Source organism: Myodes glareolus, chromosome 1 (genome assembly GCF_982192425.1).
Source record: "Myodes glareolus chromosome 1, mMyoGla1.1, whole genome shotgun sequence".
Lineage (NCBI taxonomy): Eukaryota > Metazoa > Chordata > Mammalia > Rodentia > Cricetidae > Myodes > Myodes glareolus.
Genome location: NC_142026.1, coordinates 13,620,622 through 13,638,970, shown reverse-complemented (window position 1 = coordinate 13,638,970; position 18,349 = coordinate 13,620,622). Strand labels below are relative to the sequence as shown.

General features: G+C 38.2%; 1 protein-coding gene across 1 annotated transcript in view; it reads left to right on the top strand.

The window, feature by feature from the left end:
* The window catches only part of Bard1 (BRCA1 associated RING domain 1), a 66,576-nt gene that overhangs the window by 19,487 nt on the left and 28,740 nt on the right, over window positions 1-18,349 (top strand). Inside the window, exons 4-6 of the mRNA XM_048459050.3 lie at window positions 963-1,891; window positions 11,982-12,062; window positions 13,648-13,820. Coding sequence (XP_048315007.2) covers window positions 963-1,891; window positions 11,982-12,062; window positions 13,648-13,820 — 1,183 coding nt within the window. The remainder of the gene's footprint in view (window positions 1-962; window positions 1,892-11,981; window positions 12,063-13,647; window positions 13,821-18,349) is intronic.

Genomic DNA, 18,349 nt, shown 5'->3' with positions numbered 1-18,349 from the left:
GTACTCTCTTTTCACTCTTTTATAAGATAGGAAGCATGCTGCTAAAGTTAAAATTTACTTTGTTTAGATTTGTGGTTTTTAGTCAATTGAATATGTTAGTATTGCTCACATACCTTGATTTCACTTTAGCTGTACAGTTCTACCTCTTATTAGTATAAACATCGAGAAATCAAGATTTGACTCCTTTTTAGTTGAAAATGTCATTATCTGCATTTAAAATAATAAATTAAAACCAAATACAACTTTTCACAGACTATTTGAGGATTAACCTTTAAGTCTGTAATCCTGAGGCCTTCTTAAGAAGTAATCTCTGGGGACATTTCATTTTGACCTTTCTTTAGGCTCAAGATTGTGTCAGAAGTGGCTGGATTTCAAAATCTACTTCTCACTGAAGAGAAACGACCTTGTTGAATTTAGATGTATAGTCTCTCTGTGAATGGAAACCTCATTCTCTTTGTTTTGATTCCTAAGATTCTGTCTCAGTATCACTGTGTAGACTGCGTAGACTCAGCAAATCATTGCAATAGCTGTGGGGAATCTGCCCTCATTCTGTTACATAATTTTGCTTGTATTGGCCTTATCTGTTTTCTGTCTTCCTGGCACTCACTGTGCTCCCGTGACACCCGGAAGAAGTGTCAGCCTGAGTGCTGGTAATGTTAGGCATGGCCGTGCGTGACGTGCGTGACATTCCTACAGGTTAAAAACTACTTACTTAGTAAATTAAAAAAAAAAACAAAAACAAAAGCGACTATTTTCCATTTCTTCTTCTGTACCTAGTGTGATTTTTTCCTGGTAGATGTGTTTATAAAGAAGCAATTCTAGGCACTTAAGAATTGGTAGTGTAGGAGTAGAGAAATAAAAGGTGACTGTTCTTAGGAAAACTAAAAGTCAAATTCATTGGTAGCTCAAGATGGAGAATGAATTCTCATAGCATGTTTCTCCCCCCCCCTTTTTTTAATCAGATCTCAAAGACAACACATCTAGGGCAGATTTATTTGGTAATCCAGAAAGAAAGAGGAATTCAATTAAAATGTGGTTCAGCCCTCGAAGGAAGAAGGTTAGGTACGTGGTGAGTAAAGAGTCAGTGCTAACCCAGCCTGGAAAGGCGGAGGATGGCAGAACCCAAGGAGCCTCCATATATGATTTTTTCTCTACAAGTTCCCCTGAAGTTGTTTCTAAGAGGGCCAAAGCAGCTTCTAGAACATCTGCAAAAAAGCAGCAGAAGAAATCTTCAGGTGAGATTAACCAGGAGGGGAATTTAAGGCCAGAAACAGATAATAGTAGATTTGATTCCAACGGGGAAATGGAGAAGGTTGTCTCCTGTAGCCGAATACCAGTTGTGAAAAGTCCACAGGTAAATGGTGAAATAGACTTATTAGCCAGTGGTTCTGCTGAAGAATCTGAATGTTCTGGAGGATTGACTGAACTCTCCTTACCATTGGCTGAGCATATAGTGTCTCCAGACATTGTGAGCAAGGAAGAGACACCTGAGAAGAAGGTCTGTGTAAAAGATCTTCGTTCAGTAGGGCGTTATGAAAATCACAAAGGCTGCAGCAGGCCTCCCAGTCCTGTTTCTAAGAATTGTGGGAGCAACGTTCTGAGCCCCAGCAGAGATGTCATTAAACCAGCAGTGCTTGCAGAAAATATGCTGTTGGTTGACTGTTCTTCTGCTCCTTCGGACCAACTTCAAGTTGATGTCACACTCAGGAGAAACAGTAACATATCAGATGACTCACTCAGCCTTTCACCGGGTGCACCCCTACCTCTGCTGAATAATTCAACTCACGGACAAATGATGCCAAGCCCCTCCACAGTGAAGCTGTCACCCAGTATTGTGGCAGGGAAGAGAAATCACAGAGGAGAGACTTTGCTTCATATTGCTTCTATTAAGGTAGGCTTACCTACTCTGAACTAAATCTTGGAATGAGACTGTATCAGTTTGCTGTTACTATAACAAATACTTGAGATAGTAAGAGAAAAGGTTTAATTTATCTCACAGTGTTGGAAGTTTTTGTTCATGCCCAGTAGGTTCTGTTGCTTTGAATTTGTCATGGTAGATGCGTGTTATAGAACAAAGCTGTTCACCTCATCAATGAAAAACAAGAGAGGGAGTGAGGAAGGAGTGGAGATCCTGTTCTCTATGTCCAGTGACTTGAAGACCTTAATGTCGAAGATGGAGATGAGGTTGGGGTAAGGGAACCCGTCCATTATACATTAATGGTATAGGGTCCTATACTCTTAAGACAACTCGGATTTTTGTAGTTAACATCTGGTTATGTTTCAGATGATATCTACTAAGCCTGTTTTAGAAAATTAGTCTTTTGGTCATCTTGTCACATTAATAAAAAATCTCCACACATACGATATTGTAGTATTTTTTAATGCTTCCTAGATATAGCTAGTTAATAATTATTATGTTTCATCCAACTTTACAAACTATATAGTATATGTCAGCTATCACTGTGGAGCAGAAATAGCTTCAGACAAGTAAACCAATAAAACTTGACATGCATATTCAGGTAGCTCATCCACAAACTAGATTTTATATTCTGTTCTAGGCATGGAAAAAAGCCACAGTAGAATAGGAAAAAATAGGGGCATGATGGTATCATGGTGATTTTTCTTCATTGATGTGTTCATGATTGCATTGTGTATGCTTTCTCAATAGACCATTTACTTGAAAAGTCTTGCTCAAATTAAAGTTGCCTGTATTGTGTTCTTGAACCCAATTATCAGATATTATTGCTATTAGTTGACTGATTCTGATTTATTAACACTTAAATATGCATTAATTTGTATTGTTTTTAAACCATTAATAATCATGTTCTTTTAAAATTTTATTTTGAGCTGAATGTCTACTCCCACCTGTTTGATTTTTGTTAGGTTTTTACAGTTCTGGGAAACAAACACAGGGACTTCTTCAAGCACTTTTATCAAGTAGCTGTGCTTTCAACTTCTGTGTTTGACTTGATCGACATTGCCTAGGAAGAAAAAAAAATACTAGTGGGTTTATCAACATAGTTTTCTTATTAGAAATTATTTTTATTTAGTTTTCATCTTAATTTTTTTATTTGTAGTAAGAATGAACTGTCTAGCTATATGAGGAAGCCAAATACTATAATTCTGCTGTCTTATCTCAGTTGCATGCCCATCTTCTTCAGAAAAAGATTTGAATGAGCCTTAATGTTAAAGCTACCATAAAATGAAACAAGGAGCTGGGAACTGAGTCCATTTTACACAGTGAATTCAGAGTTGGTGACCTTTAAAGCAGCCAAAGCAAAGAAGGAGAAGTAGCGGGCTTATGCAAGTCAAATAATAAGGCTTCTCCGAGTTGCTGCTGTGGTTGTTGCTTCTCCCTACAGCACAAGGTAGATTTGGAGCTTCCACAGTTCATGGTGCTTGTGATAGTTAATCTAGATTGTCAATCTTTTTGGAGCTGGGTCCAGTAGTTCATACCTGTAACTCTAGCATTCAGGAGGTAAGGCCAAGTTGAATTATGTAGCTAGTTCAAGGCTAGCCAGACCACAAAACAATCCCCCAAATTATCCCACTTCTGGTACCAACTTCTTTCTTAGTTACTGTTCTGTTGCTGTGAAGAGACACCATGATTAAGGCAACTGTTAAACTGAAGCCCAGCAGAACAAACTCCATATTCTGCATCCCCATGTCCGATGCTCTTCAGAACTTCAGCTTCTCTCAACTTTGTTGACTGCAACACTCTTCTCTCTCTTGGGCTGCCACCACACCCAGTCTGCAGCTCTCCTTGACAGGTATCCCTACATATCCAAAATTTTGGGGTTTCCAGCCCAATTCAGGCTTCACCTTTACAACTCCATACAGTGGCCTCTCTGGCGCTGCACCTGCACGGCCTGGATGCGGAGACTGGCCAGGGTGCCAGGTTCGAGACACAGAGACTTCTTTTCAGGTGGAAGAACAGCAACCTTTATTTTTTCCTGAGCTAAAGCCTTTTATACCTCTCCTGCTTCTGTGGAAAACCACTGGCCAGAAAGAACACAAACATCCTTGTCAATTACAGACCCTAAGGAAGTTCTGCTGTTGGTCAGGGGAAGTGAGGGCAGCTAGATCACAACACTTTGGGACTGCATTCAGGGCCTACCATATACCTAGCCTCAAAGGCTTTCTTTAATGGAGGAGAAAGATTCCACAACTCCTTTCCTTTATTCTTGACCCTAAAACTATGTGACCAAAGCCTTCAAGTTCTGCTGTCTGCTCAGGCTAAATTGTAACACTCTTGATGATTTACATTTGCATAAGCTTTGACTTGTGGAGGTTTTCTAGGCTAAGGAAATCCTCCAGGTTTATTCCTTTTACAGGTTCCTTTTACAGGTTGCAGGATTTAGCTGATTTAGCTAAATCTTGCCTTGGTGTTGCCAGTCCCTTTATTTCATTTAGCATCATGCTTTTTTTTTTTTTCCTTTTTAATCTCATTAAGCACCAGTCTTGGCTCCAGCATTGCATATCCTGGTGCTCTTTTGTCCTTAAACTGTACATTTTATATTTCTCTTTGCTTCATGTGTTCATTTTCATTGTAGGTCTATATAATTGTGATCATTAATAGCCACACAATGAAGTCTGTCATGAAATCTCCTCTGTCAATGCCATTAATCCAAAACTCTTCAATTCAACTGCTGACAAATTTTTAGGACAGGGGCAGAAAGCAGTCACATTCTTTGCCAAAATTGCACAAGAATGTGGCAGCCAGTAACATTCTTGGCCTCTGAAACTATATAAGCTGGGCCCCACATTTCATATCACCCTCAGCACCAGCATCCATTCTCCTACTAAGATGGTCCATTAAGCATTGCTTAAAGCATTCAATTACTTTTCTAGTCCAGCGTCTCAAGACTCCCGTATTCCTCCAAATAACAACATGGTCAGGCCTGTCACAGCAATACCCTAGTCCCTGGTCACAACTTTTAAAAAACATCAATAATATTAGTAAACACAGTTCTGTGTGTCTCAGAGGCAGATAGTAAGGGCTCTGACAAAAGTATGGCCTGTTCATTGAAGAAGTCCATCTTTAAACTGACAGTTGAGCTGCTGTAGATCTCTGGAACATGGGCTTGTTTAGAGGAAGTGGTCACTGAGAGTGTATCCTTACAGGCATATCTTGGAATAGCCTTTTTCCCCCTTGTTGTTTCTGCTCCTCTCTGCCTCCTAATTGCCATGACGTGAATTGCTCTATGTTACCTTTATGCCACAGTGGGCCAAAGCCCCCATGAGCAAAATAAACCTTTCTTTCTGTAAGTTGTTTCTGTGTTGCAAAAGTAAGGTACGGAGAAACGTTTGCTTGTACTTCATGCCTCAGTAGTGGGTTTTCTGAGAAGCGTAAGAGGCTGACATTTCATAATGCCATGCAGACATAACAGATGTTAAGATGGCAACCTGAGGCAAGGTGCTGAGAATCTAATGAATTCTAATTCAGGGTAGAGAGACAGTCATTGAGAGGATCTGCTTCCGAATATAGCTTTGCAGCTCCTACTTCTAGGCAGTCCTGTCTGTTTCCTCCTCCTAGCATCATGAGAAAGTATAGAACACACCTGCAAACGGGACCTATGATATGTTGAAGATTTTATTTCTGGAATACCACATGGAGTGAGCACGTAGATCCTTGAGTCGGCCACCCACCGCTCCCTTTGTAATACTAGTGATTTTTTGTATCACTGCGTTGTCAGGATATTTATGATTTACTTTATTCCATAAGAATAATTCTAAGAAGCCAGAGAATTGTTTACCATATTGTAGAATTCCATTCCCAAAGGTAATTTTGTCCTCTCTTTATAAAATGACATCTGATTGCTGAATGGGGTGAAGTTTTAACTATCTGGTTTCAACTGAAAAGTTTAGCTATGATGGGTAAGTAAGTTCTATTATGCATAATTGTAATTTCCTATAGTTTTTATGAAGATTTTTTTAGTGGTATTTTTGAAGAGCCAATCTAATAAGAGATAAGAATTCTATTTGCATGCTTTTAGAAAGTTACTTTATATTGCTGGAATGTGCACATAGTCCTAGTATGTGGGACCATTTAAAGAATCTTTCCTTTTACTGCAAAGTTGCAGATATATAAATTGACTTGGGTACACACTCCTTTATTTTGATGCCTGTAAAGTACCTTTGATGCCTTGAAAATACCCAAAGCACTTAAAATTTCTTAAAAGTTTTCATACTTTCCTTAGCTGATGTTTTTTTAACGCTTTAAGGAAATCTTAATTATTCTTTTAAGTTGTGAGTAGTGAGTGTGCTTCTCCTAAGGATAATTCTGCTGGAGAAGAAAGTCATTTAAAGCAGCAAGAAGCAGAGTTCATTTATTTCCTGGAAAGTTTGTACCGGTGCAGACCATCCTGTTCCTGTGGGCCCTTTCTAATTATCATAATTTTATTTATGTGCATGATATTGAATTTACATGAAGTAGAAAGATGAAAATAAGACAAACTTTCGAGTATTATGAGGAGAAGGCAGCTGAGGTCTAACAAGCAGCAGTTTGCTAATCAACTGTATGTTTTAGACTGTTTAAAATAGACAGCCTACCTTTGATGATACTCAGGAGCAATGTGAAAGCAAAGCAGGAGGTCTAGGAAATCAGAGTCTTCTGCTCATATTGCTAACGCTGGCACTCATTTCCTGTTGGACTTTCACATGTGGCTTTTATTTCTCACTTGTTTCTAGTGTTTTCTGGACTTATTAGGTTATTTTAAGAATTATAGAAGTTTTGACAGTTTTTTTTTTTGTGTGTATAATTTTGGGGATACTTTCATTTTGCAGGTAGGATAGATGTGTGGCAATAAATTTATACAATATTCAGGGAGGTTTAAAAAGAATTCAAATTTTATCTTGGTAGAGCTTTCTGAATTCCTTTGGAACTTGAGTGCAGAACAAAAGTTAGTAAATTGTGTTAACTTGTACAGGAAGTATGGAATAGGGATTTGAGGCAAATATTTTCAAGTTCCAACTGGGCAGCTTTTTTTCATATATTATACATAGTAGTGAATTTCATAATGACATTTCATACAGTATCTAACATACTTTAGCTATCTCTCTATGTTCTAATTTCTTTCCTGTTGCTGTGCACACCACCAAGATCAGCTTGGGGAGGAGAGAGTTTGTTTCTACTTAACCTCTGGTGGGTCACTGTCCATGATTTAGGACAGGGCAGGAACTCAGGCAGAAATCATGAAGGAGTACTGCTGTCTGGCTTGTGCTGAACTTTTATATAGCCCAGGCCTATCTATTCGCCTTGGGATTGTTCCATCCCAGGTGAGCTGGGCCCTCCCACGTCAGTCAAGACAATTTCCCACAGGCCATTCTGAGGGAAGTCTTTGGCTAAGGTTCCCTCGTTCAGGTGGCTTAAGGTTGTGTCAAGTTGACAGTAAAAACTGAGGCTCTTCTTCCGTTCCCCTTTTCTCCTTCCCACCTCCCATTAGTCCTCTCTATTCCCCTAGGCAGTTTTGCTTCCACTTTCATGTCATATTATACATATATGATTTATATAAAATCCATATAAATCTAGTATCCACAAATGAAGTAGACATGGCGCGGGAACTGGATAAGTAGACGAGAGAGTACATCTTATTCCAAAGTTGGAGAGGGGGAGACAGAGAGAAGGAAGAGAGAAAGAGAGACTGACTGACTGACTGACTACTAACTAGGTTTGGCATGGGTTTGTAAACCCCAAAACCCACTTTTGGTGACACTCCCAGTCAGTGTCAATCTTTCCCCAAACAGTTGTACCAACTAGGGACCAAACATTTCAATATATGATTTTATAGGGGTCTACTCATTCAAACCACAGTGGATAATTTTAAGTTTTTCCCTGTCTTGTGCTTGCCTTAATTTATTTGTGTGAGTAGGTGGATAGGCAAGTGTGTAAAGTAAGAGGACAACTTTCGGGAGTTTATTCTGTTCCACCATGTTGGCTTCTGATATTAAACCCATGTTAAGACACGGTTGGCAGACACGGTTGGCCACTAAAGCTGTCTCAGGCCCACTTTCTATTTGAGGATAATAACTGATTTCCGTTATTGAACTTATATTCACAGCAGCAATATGTAAGGGTTCCCCTCTCTACATCCATTCTTATCAGTATTTGTTTTCTTCTTTTCGCACTAGGATGGGGTGAAATCTCAGTGTTTTAATTTGAATTAAACACTGATACCTAGTGATTTTTTGTACTTAATGGTCATTTGTGCTTTATTTTTTGAGAGTTCTCTCTTCATAATTCTATCTCTTTTATTGATTGGGCTCTTTCGTTTCTTTCATTAACAACTTGTTTATTTTTATTTTATATGTAAAGTTGTTTTGCTTATATAGATATCTGTTTGCAGAGGCCAGAAGAGGGTGTTGAATCTCTCAGAACTGGGGTTACATTTAGCTGTGAGTCACCATGAGGGTGCTGGGAATTGAACCTGGGTTCTTTGGAAGATGAGCCAGTACTCTTAACTGCTGAGCCATTTATCTCTCTAGACCCAGGTTGTTTGATTCTTTGTATTTTTTTGAGTTCTTTATATGTTGTAGATATTAATCCTCTGTCATACGTTAGCAAAGATTTTATTCCCTTCCGTAAGGTGTGTCTTCATTTCATTCTTTGAAGAAGCTTTTTAGTTTCTCTTCAGTTCCATTTGTGAGTCCCTGGCATTATTTTCTGACAGACTAATCTTTTTTAGGAACTTCTTAGCTGTTCCTGTTTTGTGATGTGTTTTTCTAGTTTTTTCCTCTAAGAGATTCTATGCTTTGATCTATTTTGAATTGAATTTTGTACAGTGTGAGATTTAGGAAATTTAGTTTAGTTCTCTCATGTGGCCATAGATTTTTCCAAGCACCACTCACTGAAGGTCTGTCATCTCTATATATTTTGGTGTCTTTGACACAGTCTAGGTGTCTGCAGCTGTGTGCTGGGTTCTTATTCTTTTGATCTGTTTTTGTGTCAGCACTATGCTCTTTGTGTGTGGGGGGGGGAGAGGGAGGAAGGGAGGGAAGGAGGGAAGATTTTGGGTGCTAGTACCATGCTTTATTTAGTTACTGGGTATTAGTACTAAGCTGTGTTTGTTTGTTTGTTTGTTTGCTATGGTTCTGTACCTCCAGCATTATTCTTTTTGCTCAGGATTGTTTGGCCCTGTAGAGTCTTTGCTGGTTCCAGATGAATTTTAGGATTCTTTTTTCTATTACTTTTAAAGCAAGATTTGTTTGTGTACGTGTGTGTGTGGGGGGGGGGCGGGATGCATATGAGTGCAGGTTCCTGAAGAGGCCAGAAGGGGCATAGGATTACCTGGAGCTGGAACTGTAGGCAGTTGTGAACTTCCTGATATGAGTGTTGAGAACTGAATTTATGTTCTTTGCAAGAGCAATAGGCACACTTGAATGAATTTCTCTAGCCCCTCTTTCATTTTTATTTCTTTTTTATTTCAATGAAGGCTGCATTGAAATCTTGGTGGGGATTTCATTGAGTCTATGGATCATTTTTGGTAGTATAACCATTCCCAGAATAGTCAATATTTCAATCAGTTGAAATGTATTTAATACTTTCTTTTAGGCTATTAAAATTTAGTTATTTGGTTAATTTAGAACATTTTAATATATCTTACAAATGGATTTTAAAAAAAGACTTTAAACTACCATCTGAAGATGTTTTGTATTTGAGAAGTAGCCCCATATTATGGGAAGAGAAAAGTAAACTTTAGAGGTTGAAGATGTAGATCAATTGGTCAAGTGCTTGTCTAGTATGCAGGACTTAGATTCCCAGCAGTGCAGAAAGCTAGGTGTGGTGACTCTAGTTGCTGTATACCAACACTCTGTATGTATACAGGGCAGGAGGATCAGAAGTTCAAGATTATCCTTGGCTGTCCCGGGTTACATAGGTTCATGCCTCAAGGGAAGATTGTAAAACATAAAATTTTAGGGCCAGGAGTGTTGGTGCAAACTTTTAATACCACCACTTGGGAGGCAGAGGCAGGCAGATATCTGAGTGAACTTGGTGAGTTCCAGGGCAGCGGGGACTACATAGACTCTATGTCATAGACCCAGTTTCAACAACAACAAGTAGAAAATTATAAAGCCAAGACAAATGCTCTAATGGGGGTGGGGGTGGGGGTGGGTGGGTGGGTAGCAAACTTAAATAACTTCTGTATTCTTAACCCAGTAGAGGTACAGATTTGTTTCAGAAAAATAAATGATCTGAGTTGCAATTGGATAGGAATGAGAGATTCTGGTATGTGGTTGCACAGTAGGATGCATATAATAATGGTGCTGTATATTTGCATTTCAGAAAGCTAGAATATTCTGAATGGTTTCATGTTTGAGTTAAAAAGTAAACAAAAAGTGTATTGGGCCTGGGTTTGGGAAATTGCAATCTTTCTTAAAGAAGGAACTGAATGCAACATGTTTATAGTTTTATTTGCATGTAAATTTTATTTACCCAGCATTTTCAAGTAGGCTAAGTCTCTTATTTTGCTTTTCTTTCTGCCATGAACTCAAGTCTCCCCCCCACCCCTTATGTTACCCTAAAAGAGCTGGTTTGGTTTTTGTTTACCATGATTGATAATAATTTTAAGAGAATTTTACAAACTTCATCCCATTGTATAGATGTTACTCTTTTTCCTAAAGCTTTACATTGGTTTTGAGTGTGTGATTTTTTTTTTATAGTTAGAGATTTTAAAAAAAGCTTTGAGGGTCAAGCAATACTTTGATTAAATAGTTAATCAAGTATGGCATATGGGTGGCAGATATTTGCATCCACATGGAATAAGGAATGCGTGTGATAATGAGACTGCAGTGGTATGTAGTTGGAGATTGTGTTTCTGGGGAAAGGAATATAAAGAAGGGTGTTGGGGGTGTTAGAACATGGTGGAGGGCATGCTTAGAGAGAGTGTGCAAGCCTAATTCTCAGCTTTATCTCCTTTGCCAAAGCTTTCTTCCATTATAGGCTAGCAACAGAGGGACTCTTATTGACCAAACCATTTTACATCTTCCTTCAGTCCACTCACCCATATTAGAATTTAGTTGAATCATGATACACAAGACACGGAAAGTTCAGAATTGGAAGGAGACTTAATTTTCTTGTCATTTAGTTATTGCTAATAACTTAACAACTTGAAAGAAGAAGGAATATTGTCTACTGGTCCTTTACTTTATCTTAATTCTCTTTTTCTAACATCTTGTTCTTCTCCTTTGACACCAGATTCTGATGATGTAATGTGTCTGCTGTTCTTTTCCTTTCTTCCTTATGCCCTCCCTGTGTTAGTGAGCCACTGCTGAAAAGTTACTATGTGGATCTCAGGATTGCTGGGCTCTGAGGAAGAGAAAGCTATGTACGGAGCAGTATGAATTTGATGGAAGCTGCATTTCCTACCGTTCAGTTAATTGATGATGGGTAATGGTTTTAGTTTCAAAGCAGTGAATGAAAATTAAATGCTAATTTTGTGTGTTGTATGACTGTTTCTCAATCCCTGTCCTGATTTCAAACATAGCAACTGTTTCTGCCATGACGATTCCTTTGGTACAAATAAAGTGACTATAAACTAAATTAGCAACTCAGGGTAAATAGAGTAACTGCCAATAAAGTGGTACTTTTGGCAGTTTCAGCAGTTGGTTTCATTGACTAGCTTGTTGACTGTAAATAGCTTTGTTTATTTTAATGCTCAAAAATGATTTTCATGTATGTTCAAAATGATGTTTTTGCAAATGAAATGATGACTTGAATTTTAGGCTAGTCTCTGGCTAGAGGTCTTCATTTTGTATCTTGAACTGAGTTTTCAATATGGATTGCTAGTAATATACAAGTACAGACTTGACATCTCTGTACTTAGAGGCAGATAATATTTCTTGGCTAATAAGCAGCAGCCAGGGTGTAAGGGGAAAGATTTGTCTGACTTGAAGAAGACAGAATCTTTAAAACAAAGCCTCAGTAGCCACATTTCATTCATGATATATTTTAATGTCCTTTAATTTTTTTGTTATTCTACCAGGGTGATATACCTTCTGTTGAATACCTCTTGCAAAATGGAAACGACCCAAATGTTAAAGACCATGCTGGATGGACACCATTGGTAGTTTTCTTTTGTGTATCTTTGCAGTGTTGTGGATCTCTTTGTTTTTTCATTCTTTTTATGCTTATGGTTCTAGTTTATGGCTTTGTGGTTGTTCATATATCATGCTCTGCCACCTACACTCTTTAGTCTGAAGAATTTGTTTTGACCAAGTATGAAAAGAAAGTTATTTTTCATCTAGCTGTTTCAGTTGTGACAGGAAAGTAATTGGCCACCTTTTGAGTATCCTTTAGATATAGGAGTCCATTTCACTGTATTGTTGGGAGTCAGCTTATGTCATGTATGACGGTAACCGCTACAGTGGTCACCAGGCTGCCTCTGCAACTAGATAGAGTTTGGCTTCTTGGAACAGAGTAGTTGAAAGCATGGAATGTGATGACCAGGGAGTACTTAAATCTTGCCTCATACTTTGTCCACTTGCAAAATGAGGCAGTAGCAGTAGAAAGCCTTGTCATAAACATTTAAAAAGTCTGTTCATTATTGTTATCATCAATTGCAATGTGAAAAAGAGAATGGAAAAAACACTTGCAATCAATTTTGGCATTAACGAAGACGGTAAGTGTTGGCTTAGAATGCAAACCAAAGCCTCCACAAGGGAGGTGGGTGCCTTTTTCTTGTAAACTAGAATTTCAGCACAGAAATGAGACTCATTAGGCCAGATACAAAAAATGGCTTGAAGATAGAATATATAAATGTGCTGTATTTATATGTGTTAATATATAGTATATATAAAATGACTTCTTGACAAATTCTTAGGCCAAGAGGACTTAATCTAGATTCAGTTTGTTGTATTCCACAGACTAGCCAACATCGTTTGGGAAGGTTAGCTGCCGCAGTCTTGCTTAACTCTTGCTCCTTCCTTTGTTACTAGTTCTATCATTTTTGTCTGTTTAAAAGCACATTTGAAAGCCACAAATATCCAGTAATGTCCATCAGCAAAGAGATCTTGCCTTTTTAAATCGTCCTAGATGTCACTTTGCTGGATGGGTTTGTGTAAATGTGGGTGTACAGTTTGGTTTATGGATCGAAGCACTGAATTCTCCTCAGCCTTGGAGAATTCCAGATCTCTCTGTGATCTGGTTGTTATACTTTTAAGAGTTTTTCCCAATGTTGTAAAATTACTGTAGAAAAATTTAACAGGAGCTTGTGATCCAAACAAAGCTTATTTTTTTTCTCATGAAGTATACAGATTTTCTTTCTTTTTTTAAAAATTTATTTATTTATTATGTATACAATATTCTGTTTGCGTGTATGCCTGAAGTTCAGAAGAGGGCACCAGGCCTCATTACAGATGGTTGTGAGCCACGATGTGATTGCTGGGAATTGAACTCAGGACCTTTGGAAGAGCAGGCAATGCTCTTAACCGCTGAGCCATCTCTCTAGCCCGGAGTGCACAGATTTTCATCACTGTGTATTTTACCATGAAAATTACAGTTAGTGGCTTTGATGGTCAAAGGCCTAAGGTTTGATAGTAGTTATATGAGAATAAGTTTACTGATTTCATTACTTTTCTCATGAATTTTTCTAAAATGTATGTATTAATTTTCTTTTCCCACTTCTTCCTTTAAAACGTATTTTTGATTAGCATGAAGCCTGCAGTCATGGGCACCTGAAGATAGTGGAATTGCTGCTCCAACATAATGCTTTGGTGAATACCACAGGCTATCAGAATGACACACCACTCCACGATGCGGCCAAGAATGGGCACATAGATATAGTTAAGGTGTTATTGTCCTATGGCGCCTCCAGGAATGCTGTGTAAGTAGTTGCCTACAATTTTCTAAATGGGTTTATGTTCCTAAATGAAGGTATGTACTGAAGCAGTAAGTACCCAAGTTGGTATTTTGGTCTCTTGTCTTCCACAGCTAAAGTTAGATGTGAGAATCAGCATGCATGCTAGACTCAACACTCATTCTCTCTTCTTCAAAACTCATTCATTTGAAGCAGATTTATTCTCTTCAGTAACACTATCAAATCCATTTAGAAACCTTGGTTTTGTAGACAAATTCCCTTAGTGATTTATATGCTGTAGAATGAATCATACTTAATAAAATTTAGATATTTAATTTTTTTATATATTATAAAAATTAGATAATTAATTTTTTTGCAGTACTTAATATTTTAGACTCATTTTAAATATTCTGTTATCCCTTTCTGCTTATTAGTTCAACAAAAGTTAAAATTTATAAGAACTCAGATATTGGGCAAGTGCAGTTGAATTATCGCCCAGATTTTTCACATTATTCAAATGAGGCTCTGAGCAAATTGTTTTGCAGTGTCAGGGCACAGAGGAGCATTAGTGAATGCTGGCGGCTGCATCTTAAAACTGCTATTGTCGAGAGTATTGCAAGCAAATGCCGTATGCAGATTTTTATATCTTTAATCTGTAACTTGGCTCCTGTCTCCCTATATGTTATTTTACTCTTCAGTTAATGAGTTGGTTGAAATGAAATTTCAAGAATTGTTCCTCTGTGCTCTCACTGCTTTTGTGTGCTTCAGAAGAGCCCAACAGAAGCCTCACCCTTGGTAGAAAGCTATGTAAACCACAACATGCAGATCCTCTGACTTGTGGTCTTTAGTAGGTAGCCACTTGACACAACTGAAAAACAAGTTACTAATGAAGAAAATATCATACCCTGGTGCTTCTAGCGTCAGTAAGTGTGTCAGCCCTTCTTTATTTCCCATCAGAAGTTTTAAGGCATCTGGGTCAAATTCTGGGAGAAATGTGTGTGTGTATGCATGGTTTGTTTTTCTATCTTTCTGTGTGTATTTGTATATAAGAATCTCATAGAGGTAATATATAATTATGTGAAGACCTTATAGCTCTGACCCTCCTGTGGGTGTAGTAAGCCATTTGATGAGGCAAATGGCTGCTTGAGTCAGGTGAAACTGAGTAGTCTCCATCCTAGGGTTCTTAAATCAGCCGTGACTGCTTTAATGAATGGAGCACTGGTCATGGTATTAGGAAATCCAGCTTTTATTTGTGACTCTATTATTGACTTTATAGCTGCAGGCAGGTTAATTTCTGTGCTTTGGTGTCCTCACCTATAAAACATGGGTGCTGCCTGCTGCTTTTCTATTTCTTCAGATCATAGTGAGGATTAATGAGCCAAAACACAGAGCCTGTCTTGTGATTTGTACGTCATGATTCTTCACTGTGCTGTGAGGACTCGCTAATGTACAAGGAGTGGTTACAAGGCAGGGGTGAGTCTGCCTTCACAGTTGCTTTCTCAGAGATCAGGTGCCATTTTGTAGTAAGTGGCCTGAGCTAGCAAAGTGACACAATTAGATATAGTTAAGCACTGTCTGGTAGGCCTTTTGCTTTAAAGGAAGTGTTTATGTCAATGTCTGGTATTCATGAGCCGGTAGACATCCATAGCTACTCAACACTTGGAAACCACTACTCTGAAACAGAATCCTTAAAGGTGTTTACTTTTTACTGTTTTAAATGTTCATGTGTCCAGTGGCTCCTGTTGTAGGATGATTGGGGAGGTGAATGAATTTAACAACAAGCTGAGATGGTTGTTGGCTAGAGGATAATAGGGTAGATTTATGCATTGAATTAATTCATACTGTCTGGCTCCTTAGAACTATGTGGAGTGTGTTGTGAGGAAGACATGCTATCCCTCCTTTCCAAATGTGGAACCAATGCTTGATCTGCCTTTAAGAACTTTTCCTTTGGTGGACATTGCATTCTCAAGTAGAACAATATTATATGGACCAATGGACCTATTAATTGCTTTCCTGCCCTAGTAAATTTTCAAAGTAATGAATCCTCTACAGCAAAGAACTGTTTTATAACATTCAAAACCATGTTGCTCTTTTGAAAGATGGTGCTTTTGCTTGCTTACAGCAAGCAAAGTGATGTAAAAAATTAAGTCTTTGTGATTGCAATTTTATGTTGTTCATAAAGAATCCCATTTATCGACTCTCTTGACATTGTCATGCCCTGTAGGTTTAGTATTAGTAAAAATACCTAGCTTATGTTTTTGCATGTTGGGTGATCTTCACATGCAAACATAAATTATTGTTTGTTCATCTTTCCTTATTTTTTTCCTATTGCTGCAGCTGACTCAGGGCACAGCTGTAGGCAGATGTCTACCATGTCACTCCTGTATGGGAAAGGACATTAAAGGATTTTATTGTTGTCTGAGCGGTGCCTTTTGGTTATAGTTGAAGCATTAAACACTTCAGCTTAACCCTTCAGTAAATGAAGCTCATCTCTATAATCAGTCTTGATAAAGAAGAATCCTGGCTAAGAAAAGGATTTCAGTCCCTGTCTCATATTCCTTTATGTTTAGATGGTACCATATAGGAAAATGAATAATTTTTTTCTTATTTTCATTAAAAAGCATGCTTTGATATATTTTACCTTATTAATATAAAAGCTGCATGAAATGTATCATCAAATGGAGGAAACTATGATTAGCACTCCAGGTATAACTTACCATGTTTTCTTGTGTTTTTTCTATATCTGTGTCCCAGCAGTGCAAATCCAGCAGTATTAGCGTCACTGAGCTGGTACTATCTGCTAGGCACTGTCTTAAGAACTTTTGACCTATTAATTCATTTGGCCTTCCTAAAGTATTAGGAAACAGGTTCTACCAGCCCCATTTTCCAAGTAGAAAACAGGCACTAGAGGTTGAAGTAGTTTATGTACGTGACACAATGATTCTAGATCTGAAACTTGAATGTGGGCAGTGTTCCTATATAACCTGACTCCTAGCTATCATGAACTACCATGCCGTTCCTCCTGCCCACACCTGTTTAGAGAAGTACTCAGGGTCTTGTTGCTGTAGGAGAAGCATCCACCATTTAACCCTATCCCTCTTTCTTTCATGACTGGGCCATAGCTGCTGCTTCTCAAACTCCTTATTCATGTGGAACACCTTTCCCCTTTCTTCATCTGTTTTCTCCCTTCTTTCCTCAGGAATTTTCTTGACTGTCACACAGTGTCCACACACCTTTCTCCTTGTTTGGAGTATTCTTATTCTGCCTCTGTAACCCCTTTCTAGCTCTGGAAAGTTGCACTAGACTTACAAGTCTCCCAGTGTGCATCTCTCATTGAATTCTGTCAAGATACAAGCTACACTGTGTCCTTGGTTCCTTAGTGCCTAAAACAGAGGGAAAAACCACCTGTTGAATGAACATTTTTCAAACTGATTACATAGCAATGGTTATCACCTCCTATATGCATGCACATACTCCATATAGACATATATGTGCTATATATGTTTTCATACAGTCAGTGTGTTTCAGTAGTACTGATTTTTCAGGGTTTTTGTTTGCTTATTTATTAGCTATTAGGTAATAGAAACACTCAGATCTTCTGAGAAGATTTGAAAATGTAAAATCCTTATCTTTGTCTTTAAAATTTTTAGATGAGCTGGGCACTGGTGGCCCAAGCCTTTAATCCCAGCACTGAGGAGGCAAAGGCAGACGAATCTCTGTGATTTCAAGGCCAGCCTGGTCTACAAGAGGTATTTCTAGGACAGGCTCCAGAGCTACAGAGAAACCTTGTCTCAAAAAAACCAAAATTAAAAAAAAAAAAAAGAAAAGAAAAGAAAAAGAAGAAGAAATGTATTTTCTGGGATTTGTGATTTAAATCCCAGAGAGAGCCAGGCATGGTGACTCACACTTTTAATCCTATCTCTTGGGAAGTAGTGGAAGGCAGACCTCTATGAGTTCTATCTAGATCAGCCAAGGCTACATGATGAGACTTTGTCTCATAAAACAACACCAACAAAAATCTGAACAAATGAAAGTACAGGAAAGGGGCAATAGAATGACTAACAGCACTGGGGAAAGGCATTTGCCTCTAGTCCTGGTTGGTATGAGATCCATCCCTAGGGCCCAGGTATGGGAAGGAAAAGCCCAACTCCTGCCAGTTTTCCTCTGGTCTTCTCTCTGTCTCTGTCTCTCTGTTTCTCTCTCTCTCTCTCTCTCTCTCTCTCTCTCTCTCTCTCTCTCTCTCTCTCACACACACACACACACACACACACACACACATACACACACAACTAAATAAATGAATCTAATAAAAGAAACTCTTAAAGTAAAATCACAGGGCAGTCAGTAGGGGCAGGCATATACTAGAGGAAGAGAAATAGTAAAACCTGCTAATATACTGTGCTATAAATCAATAGAGAAAATTAATAAAAAGATATGATTTTTGTCAATGATTGTATGACAAGCTTCAATAACCAGGAAAATTGCATTTTTAGTAGAATTTCTAATGCATGAACAGTATTAACTATATGTAATTCTTTGGAGTTCACTGAATTTTA